A 10,591-nucleotide genomic window follows, 5' to 3' on the forward strand; every position below is an offset into this window, starting at 1 on the left:
AAAAAAAAAAAAAAAAAAAGGAGAGCACTTGTTGGGTGTTATACGTAAGTGATGAGTCACTGTGTTCTCCTGAGACCAATACTACACTGTATGTTAACTAACTTGAATTTAAATAAATAATTTTTAAAAAATAAGAAAGTAAAAACACTTGAATATAAAGATACTAATTTGAAACGATATGTGCACCCCTATGTTTATTGCAGTACTATCTACAATATCCAAATTATGGAAGCAACCCAACTGTCCATCAATAGATGAACGAATAAAGAAGATGTAGAATGCGTGTGTGTGTGTGTGTGTGTGTGTGTGTATACAATTGAATATAATCCAGTCATGAAAAAATGAAATATTATGATTTGTAACACCATAGATGTAGCTAGAAAGTGTAATGCTAAGTGAAATAAGCCAGACTGAGAAAAGCAAGTACCATATGATTTCAGTTGTATGTAGAATTTAAGAAACAAAATAAGCAAATGAAAAAAGAGAGGGAGGGAAACCAAGAAACAGACTCTTAACTATAGAGAACAAACTGATGAAAACCAGAGAGGGGGTGGGTGGGGGATGGGTGAAATAGGTGATGGGGATTAAGGAGTGCAGTTCTTGTGATGAGCACCAGGTGTTGTATGGAAGTGTTGAATCACTATATTAAACACCTAAAATTAATATTACACTGTAAGCTGTACTAGAATTAAAATAATTAATTCTTCCCCTAAAAAAAAAGAAGCATTCTCTTCTCCCTCACTTCTGAAAAAAGTGTCCCAAAGACATGGGTCCCCTAAAGAAATGAAAGACAATACCTTTTAGAAGTGCACTTCTATTAGATAGTAAATACACAATTTGGCTTTTCTGATTATATAACACCTAGTTCCAAAGTATGCATCTGTTGGAATCCTGTAAGACTCACAAATATCCTGAGCTCTTTATGTCACAAGACCTTTTTCTAAATAACAGAAAAAGAAGTTTTTCCAGGTCCTTGGCAAAGTTTAGGGTTCAAGGCCCTGTCCTTGTGTATGTGCACATATGTGTCCACACACACGCGTGTGCACAGGTGTCCCTTATATACATTTGCAAAAATCTCCCATCCTAGTCCCCTGTTTAGATTAGGAGCCCTGCATCAAGTTGTGATGTCAGTAAGTAAGACTGAGAACATTCATTTAAAAATACACTTGTTTGGGCTAATTTCCTTTGTATAACCAGGAATAGAACACAGGTGAACGAATCAGGCTCACAGAGTTGACACTTGCCCAGGGTTACAAGCTACAAAATGGCAGAACACAACTCAAATCCAGGGCTTCTGATTTCAGATCCTGTGCCCTCATTTGGTTGTCAGGTTCATTTTTACTCCACACTGCTACATATAAGACTTAAGTCTCTAACTTTGCACTTGTTTTTCTGGTGCTTTTAAAGAACAGTGATGTTAATATTTAATCTTTATAAAAGCCCAGTATGGGGGCACTGCGATTATCTTAATTTTGTAAATGAAGAAACCGAGTCCCAGAGAAGTAAATAGTTTGAACAAGTCACACAGTCTAGCAGGTGGGTTAGCCAGAGTTTGAACCCGGTGGCCCATGCTCTGAGCTACTGGTGTGCCAACATAACCAGCTGAACAGTCTGCAGATGGCATTGTCTCTTTGGCCTGAATGTGTGTGTTTCATATGTTCCTGACTGTGCTTACACTTTACTGTTTAAAATTGTGTTCTTTAGGATTTATAAAGGGAAAGAATACGTGTAGTTGGCTCAAAACATAGATTGCTTTCTATACCATAAAATATCTAGCTCAGATTCCTTAAAGAATGAAGGAAAGGAAAGGAAAGGAGAGAGAGGGAGGGAGGAGGGAGAGAAAGGGAGAAAGGGAGGAAGTCTACTGTCCTTTCAAGAGGGAAAGCCTCATAAGCATTTCCCAAAATACTATTTCTAAAAATGATGTAAACTATGTGGAATTTAAGGATTCTGTCCCTGTATAGAGCAGAAAACTTGAGTAAATCTTGATATAGACAGTATAATGAGGGTAAAGCAATGTTGCATAATCCCTTTGTTTTCTAGACTTCAAGGTTGCTCCACGGGAATCCTTCGACTCAGCTCATCCTCTCTGCTGCATTTCCACTACAACAGAGCACTTTCCCTCAGTCGCATCACCAGCAGCACCAGTCTCAGCAACAGCAGCAACTGAGTCGTCACAGGACTGACAGTTTGACCGATCCTTCCAAGGTTCAACCGCAGTAGCACACATGCCTCCACTCTGACCTCAGAGGAGGAAGGGATTGTCCGTAAGAGTTGCTCAGATGATCTGAGACTAGGAGAAGCTCCAGCAGTTTCACAAGATGCAGTATTGAGTGTTGTAGTTTCTGGAATTAGTTAGCAGGGAAAATGCCTAGTGCTACAGATGTACATTAAATACCAGCCAGCAGGAGGTGATCACGGGGCCATAGCCAATTCTGACAGTGTTTTACTTGCCCAGCTGTTTTTCAATGGAAGGAGTATATTGCCAAATGTTAAGAAGCTCAGCTACGAAACATGACCTCCAGTCAATCAGAAAGGCACTAACAATGTTAGTAACTTTTAGTGGTTCTGTGCCTGTTTTCAAGTGTTCCAGAGGACACGCCATTGTCACGTCAGGGGTTTGCGTACGACGATGCCATGAAGACAGTCCAGTAGACCCAGTAGAACCCTTCCCATCCCCTCTCTTTTTTCAGATAATGATTGGATAGTAATGAATTTCAGAATGTTGTGTGGTTCAAATGCTCTATGTACAGATGCTGTAAAAATATTATATGTCTGGATAAAAGGAGAGGAAGCAAAACATTTTGTAAGCTGCATGAAAGCGTTATCTCCTCCTTAGGTATGAGTATATTTCCTTCGATCCTGACGCCATGTGCAAACTAGTACATCCTCTGTTTCCCCTCTTGTTTACAACACGGTAGTGTTCTCACTTTTCCGGGGCACAAGGCTTTTTGTTCATACTTTGGCTGTGATGTCACAGTTTGTTCATTGAGGTATGATGTGCTGCTGGGAATGGATATTTTTTTTCCAGGTTAAATTATTGAGACAACAGGATTTTCAAGTTACTCAGAAATATCCTTTATTTCATTGTTTTTCATTTATGTTTGAAAATAGGATTTGCACTGCTTTATTTTAGATGGTTGGAAGTTTTGGTCACATATTTTGATATAGTTCATAGTTGGAAATAGTTGTGTAAATGGTTTTCAATAAGCCTGAAAGTAATTTCAAGAATGTTTCAGTTATAGGAGTAAAATTTGCACACAAAAGATTTTAGGCACTTTTTAACATTCTCACTGGTGGGAATTTTAACTTTTAGGATTTGTTGGAATCTTTTTATTATCCTTCACGATTTCAATGCTTCTTTTAGTCAGAAATGATTCAGGGTTATTTGAGGGGGAAAAAAACCCATAGTGCCTTGATTTTGATTCAGGTGATAACTCACCATCTTGAATTCATTGTCTGGTTTCAGTAGTAGTTTTGAAACCTTAGTACATTTTTAACAGCATGTGGGTGTCCGTGCCATTATGATTCTCCTAAGTTCCCATGAAGACTGCTTTGAGTCTCTTGGACTGGAAGTACAAGTACCTTAGAAATGAAATGAAAGGTGACATCCTAACACTATCAGAGTCATTGATATGATCACAAAATTGTTTTCCTAAATCAGCATCTTCCTTTAAAGCTGTTAAGAATTACCTGTAAATATTTTCTAAATATGATCCTGATATTCCTACAAAGAAAGATGAAGGGGTAGGAATTGGCTTCGCCTTTACTATAACACTAGGTTATCACTCACATGCTTTCTAAATGTGAACTAAGATTTCATTTGGCAAAATTAGATTCTAAAGGTAATAAATTCCAACAGAAATTACATACATAAAAAATCATCTTAGGGATTTTATGGTACTAGTAATTAAATTCACAACTGTAGAGCAAAGGAAAATAAATGGAAATATTTTGTTAAAATATCAAAAGTTATTACTGAAGAAAGGGAGGACAGCAAGCTGTAATGACTCAAAATTGACCTTAAAAGAAAATGTGTAACAGAACTGAAAAAGGTGAAATGAAAATATCATACTGTACAATTGCTCAGTAAAGGAGTGAGAGGAATTCTAGAACAATCCTTAATGACTTTTGTGTCCTCCACTTTGCTATCATCCCAAAAGGATAGACTTTGTCTTTCAATAGACAACTCTACCTGGCCACACTAATATTAGAGAGTTCATACTGAAAAAAATAACCAAAGAAAGTTGGTACCTACCCTTCTACAAAAGAAGTGTCACTAGATACCAATCAATAAGTAACATATCAAGAAGCTCCTCTTCTAGCTAAATGATCTGGATGAAGAGATTTCTGACTTCCTCATGAATGTCAAGAACAGCTGTCAGAATGTGTGTGTAACTTGAACGTAGGTACACGTAGACGAAACTGATGTTGTAGAATGTGGCAACAGTATTAATTTTCTCCCCTTTCAGATTGCCTTTCTCAACCTTACCATGCCATTCCATATGTATCTGAGTTGTGCCTCATTTATTTATTGGCAATATTTAGTGGTATGGATAACAAAAGATATGAAGAGCTATTTTATTTATTAAGATATATCTTCTAAATACCATACTCAAAGGGAAAGATGGTGAACGGTGAGTACTGTGTACTTAGGTCTTCACAGGCCAAGCATAAGACAGCCACAAGGTAAATCTGTAGACGATTCACATTCTCCTCTACCAGTCCTTTCAAGTATTTTCCGTCCTCATAAATATTTGCGTAGGAAAATTAGACGAAATGCTGTTTTATAATTCCTATTCCCTCACAGCTTATTTTTGCCCTGCTTAGAATGGATTGCTGAATTTAGAGGGACAGCTAGCTGCTTTCCCTTGGCTGTCATATGAAGTATTGTCAAAGAGCTAGCAAGCGCCAGCTGCCCTGCCCCGCACCCGTAACTGAGACTTGAGCATTCTGATGAAGTTTGGGCAGTTGCCTGTTCTTCATTCCTATAGCCAAAGTTGTTCATTAAAATCCCAAATCTGCGTAATGAAAAAATACCAAATAGAGACACCTTTCAGCTACTTAAAAGTCATCGTCTTCCCTCTGCTGTACTTGCACAGTGATTCATTTTTTCTTACAGTAATTTTATTCTGGGTGGCACTTTTTAAGTGAGAAGCTATTGAAGATCTGGGGAAACGAGAGCGGCTCTGCAGTCGCCCTGCTCTGGGCTGCGGTGGCCCTGGTGCCAGTGCCATTAAACCCCTCAGGTGAGGCTGCGAGGGTGGTGTCTGACCAGACCCAGACGCTCAAAAGTACTCTGACTTTTTAGTGGAATATATTGGAGAAAAAGTAAATGAGGGATGGGGATGGCACATAAGTAGATATACGCTCAGTCTCCAAACTCTGTCCTAGCTGAGGGGGTAGTTGGAGTCCCATGCTCTGCTTTGTCACTTAAATCTGGTTTAGGAATGTACTGTTAATAAAAGGATGCCAGTGACTTTGAATAGGTGGTTATAGAACACTGGTGCAGAAGAGTGAAAATGTTATTTGCATTCTTCAGAAGTGCTAAGCGTTTTTGGTCATTGCCTTAAAGTGGTCTGCTTGAGTTCAAGGGCACTGAAGCAGTGCGGCTCTGTGCAGGGCATCGCATTGAAGGGAGATGAACCTTTGTTCAAGAAGCCTTAGAAAGGGGCCCCTCGAAATAGTACTCTTTCTCCGGCTCCACAGTGGTGAAAATTGTTTTAAACTGGATATTATTCTTCTTCTGTTTCCACTACAGTAAGGTGAACCTTTTTTTTTTTAAAGTGGAATGCAGATAGCATTTTACTTTGGTATTGTTCATTTCTACTTTTTTTCTATTTCTTTGGTGATTGAAAGTTTATTGATGAACATTTGTGTAAAACTCATTCAAGTCTATAACCTTTCCAATATCTGTGACCCTATTCTTAGTCCCTTGGGAGTCAGTGTTGGAAGGTACAAACACTGGATATTACTATTGCTGAGTGAGTCTAGCCAGGAGTGAGCAGATTGGAATTTTCAAATGGTGGAAAAGAAACAGCACAAAGGCACTTGCCATTTTAATAGTGATTGGAGAAAGAGACCCTTTTAAGTTTGTTTGGGTTGGGTGAGCATTCCTCTAAAAGGAGCTTCTGAAATAAATGCAAAGGAAAAGAGTCGACTATTTTTATAGCATATTTAATATATTTGTATATAATTAGGAATATAGTAGGAACCCTCCACGTGCGTCCCACTTTTCTAATTTACTCCCCGTTTTGCCATAGCACTAGGATAGCCTCATCCGCATGGTAACGTGCCTACCGTCAGCCTACCGACAGACAGTGCTGCTGCTTTGAGACAGGTGAGACCGCCCGACTCTCACGCCCGGGGATCCTTTCTGTAGGAGTAGCACACTTTTAAAACAACGTAACACAGTCTGAAAGCATCATTTTGAAATGTAACAAGCACTTTATTGCAACTATTCATTTTGATAAAGTTATTATCTTAGGCATTACCAATTCTAAAGGATCCCCAAATCATCACTTAGGTGAAATTTTAAAATGATACATTTCTGAGAAATGTTTAGATCCAGTGAACCGTAGCAGGTTTCTGGGAATGATTTCAAGGTAGCCAAATGAACTTTGACTTTGGTTCTGAATGTGGCGGAGTCAGGAGATTGTAGATGGCTAGTTCCATTTTGACACTATTGTAAACCTGTCTTGCCTATCGTGTGGACACCAAAAGAGACCAATGAGCCTGTTTTATTTTCAGAGGCCTAGGACAATTGTGAATAGGTGTATAGATAACCTAAAAGTGATTGGTAGTAATATTTTAGACTACAATAATTTCAAGAATTACTCTGGGTGTTTTAAATGTGCTCTGAAATGTTGGCATGTCATTTCAGCGTTTCCATTTGAATTGCTCTTGTAATCTCTTTTGCACAAAAAGGACTGAGAAAAAGACTACTTCAGTTGAAGAAAGTATAATTTGGTCTTATTTTAAATGCCTCCTGTGGAAACAACAGGGGATGAATTTTGTCGGTATAATGATTAATTCAGGATATTTAAAACAGTATTGAACAGCTCACAAGAAATTAAGCAAATGTGGACATTAAAAATTAAAACTTTGTTTCCATGTGATTGTTTTGCATATTTTCCCCTTGTCATAATTTAACACTACATTCCTTGTTTTTCTTAAATAAAATACTTTGCAGGTTCTGCTTTGAGTATTTAACAATATTTTGTAAGCTGCCTGGGTCTTCCTAAGGAAATGTTCTTTAGTGAAGTAGGGTGTAGTTTATGAAGAGACTGTGTAAGTGGAATCCCATCACCACCACCAGCAAACACTGAGGTGCTGCATTACATGACAATCAAAGTAGTGAGTATTTATGGAAGATTGTAGGATGTGATTTTAAAGAAGCAATTGCTTTGAAAGCAGTTCTCTGGGTTTCTTGAATGAAAATGGCTAAATGTATTTATTTATATTTTAAAATATCTTTGTGTTGTTTTCTCATCAGCGCGATTTCAGTGTCATGTATTTAATTTGTGGTTTGTTTTGTTTTGCTTCGTCATCTTCTACTTAAAGAACTGGCTCTCCTTCCCCGGGGCACAGGCCATAGCCCTCCCGAGGGCTGTCCCTGGCCCGTCCAAATCTGTGTTACTTCAGGACGGCAGTGGGGGGCCCAGAGCCGGGCGCCCTGGCACCTCCCTCTTGCCCTCTGCTCAATTGAGACAAAATAAAGGTAACTCCTTCCAAATCTGCTTTGTATAGCTCTAACCTTTTTTCTAGTTTCACTTGCTGCCTTTTCTATGTTATGGGTACTTTTTATAGGACGACTTCCCCAGCGCAGCCAAAGGCCAGTCTGACAGAACCAGAGGCACACGTCGCCTCCGTTTTGCCCATTTGGGGAAATGTTAGCAAGACAGTCAGCATCTTCTAATGGCTGTCACTATATCTCCATATTAAAACCCATTAAAGTCCTTAAATATAGGTGGGACAATTATGTGCACTGTTCTCTTGTACAAAAACCGTTTGCTGTCTTTGTATAGTGTACTGTTGCTTGGTCCAACAAAAACAAAACCGATCCTTCATACATAGTACTATCCACTCAAGTAGTGCTGGGACATTTGAAGCCTAGAAATTTGAGGATACTCCTTAGCCAGGATGCATCAGAACAGAATCCTCCGCTTTAGGGCTCTCCGAGGAGCTCCGGAGGCCTTGGGGCCAGGTGTGGGGCGTACCATCTAGCTCTGGGGCCCCGTACGAGAGTGGAGATGAAAGCACGTCAGGCACGAGTTGGAGTTAATGATGTAAAAGTGTTTAAGTTAACTGAGGGTTAAGATGAAAATGTTTCAAATGTATGCTTTTAAAGTTCTGAGGAAACAAACTGTGACATCGCTTTAAAAATGACAAATGTTCTGTGTGTGTTTTTGAGTGATTCTGTACTGGTGCAAATTCACTGCTGGCAATGGTGTGCCAGTGCTGAAGAGTTCACATGTAGGCACAGCTGTGTGATCCTTAGATCGATGTATTATGTAACTAGACAATCATCAAGCAAAACAAGTTGGCCAGGAAATGTCTTTTTTCCCCCCATGTCAGCTAGAACAGCTGTAACTTTAGACCACTCTAGAATTACTTTGGAATCTATTTTACTATGGCGTAAGTTGGGGAAGGGCCTCAGTGTGGCGCTTGCACATTCACTCTATGTAGAGATGGAAGCCCAAAGAGGAGTCACATCCAGTGCTGTATTGAAACCAGTTAGTGCAAAAAAAGTTTTATCTTTGTGAATTTTTAATTGTTCACATCAGTTGGTAACTGTAAGAACATACACCAAATTCTCTAATGTTCTGTATGGTTCTTGGTTGTGCTACACTTGACATTGCTGTCCTTACTGCTTGGTTCTTGGTTTTAAATAAAAATTAGATGTGGCCCATTGTCTTACTTCCACAAGGGTGGAGCTGTAGGTGTGTGTGTGTGTGTGTACACATATATGTATATACAGGGCTCACTGATCTTAAGAATACCTACTTTTCCTAAAGCAAACATTCAATTGAACTCCAAATTGATTTAAAAAATGAGACAGACATTTTGTAGGTATTGTCTTCTGCCCAAATCCTAAATTGCACAGAAGCACGAAGGGATAATAAATGGTTTCAATGGTGCTATCATGGGTTCTCTGATTTCCATGAGCTGTGTTTGGAAGTAAAATATGCTATCAAATGTGGATCATTTTGTTACCAACTTAATATTGCCATTTTAGATGGGTGTCACAGTCGGTCGCACTTGTTTTTCAGAGCTGTCCTTTGAGAAGAGGTGACATGTTTTATCAGCCTACCTCCACTCAGGCCTCTTGGTGTACGACCATTTCTCCAGGTTATGCTGTGCATAGTGTTCTAAAACTACATGTACGATTATTATAGTGCTCTTCCCCATAGACTTTTGTAATGTATTCCCAACCTAAAATCATAGCAAAAGAGCCAAGCAGTGGCATTGGTTGTGTGGTGGTGTTTTTTTTTTTTTTTTGTAAATGTAAAAATAGATTCAGACTGTTTCCTTATTCAATTTTAAAAATAAAAAATACCTCAGTACTATGTTTTTCAGTATCACCTGCATTTCTCAAAAAAATAACATCCGCTTTATGTGGCACATAACTTGTAAGAATTACATTATTTTGGATTTTAAAGGAAGACTATTAAATATTTTAAAATCAATACCAATGACATTTTCTTTTCTCTTTATTCAGCAATGGAGTCTAACTGTAGTAGCGATTTTACCTTGTAGCTTCAAGTGGGAGCTACCAAATTCTCGGAGGGCAGTCTGCCCTGGCACCACAAGGTCGCAGCACCTCGGAAGCCGTGCCGCTCCCCCTGTGTTAAGCTCCTTCGTGGGCCAGGCTGGCGGCGCTGCCAGCCCCCTTCTAACTAGGAATGATCCTTGCTGTTCTCAGAAAAGAAAGGATGTAATTATACTTGCTCGTTCTGTTTATAATTATCTAAGGCAGTATTAGGGGAGCGATGGTGTGTCTAGGCACTTAAAGCTGAAGTTTCTTTGAAGTGTTTTGTCTTCCCAAGTGGACGTTGTTTTTCTACCCTGTAATTAACACTTACGTTAAAACAGATAATCACTGTTAGCTGTCTTCCGAGAGCATGAGCGGTCTTTCCCACAGTGTCACTGCAGCATGCTTGCTGCATTAACTAGATCTGTCCACGTTGTGGACTTTTGTAATAGCTCAGGAAACCCGATCTGCTCTGGGTCTACCGTTGGATTTGGATTTAAAGAGGCTATTCAAGAACAGTGCGCTAGTGCATACGGGAACAGAACAGTGCAGGCTGGGAGAAGGCAGTCTGTTCTTTGGAGAGAATCAATAATGGTCAAGTTAGAACCGACTTAAATGACAGTGATTACCAAAGTTACTATGATAAAACGAGGCAGCCTTTCATAATCAAGGAGTACGGGCTTTAGAATTAAACTGTGGTTTGATGCTCTGCTATAGAAATTTTCAACCTTGTGTTAGTATCTGCTACGGCGCTGAGCTGTGGGAGGGTTACAGGAAGACAGTGCTTGCTTTAGAACGGTTGGCTCCTATTTTTTAACATCAGCTTTAGAAACTGGT

The 10,591-nt window shown here is 39.2% G+C and overlaps 1 protein-coding gene across 3 annotated transcripts in view; it reads left to right on the top strand.

Annotated features, from left to right (window-relative positions):
* CLOCK (clock circadian regulator) overlaps positions 1 to 8,915 on the top strand; it is a 135,151-nt gene extending 126,236 nt beyond the window's left edge. For all 3 annotated transcript variants that reach the window (XM_029945680.1, XM_029945679.1, XM_029945681.1), the window contains one exon: positions 2,044 to 8,915. In XM_029945680.1, coding sequence (XP_029801540.1) covers positions 2,044 to 2,223 — 180 coding nt within the window. In that variant the 3' untranslated portion in view covers positions 2,224 to 8,915. The remainder of the gene's footprint in view (positions 1 to 2,043) is intronic.
* Positions 8,916 to 10,591: the final 1,676 nt, after the last annotated feature.

This window comes from Suricata suricatta, chromosome 1 (assembly GCF_006229205.1).
Source record: "Suricata suricatta isolate VVHF042 chromosome 1, meerkat_22Aug2017_6uvM2_HiC, whole genome shotgun sequence".
NCBI classification, from domain to species: domain Eukaryota; kingdom Metazoa; phylum Chordata; class Mammalia; order Carnivora; family Herpestidae; genus Suricata; species Suricata suricatta.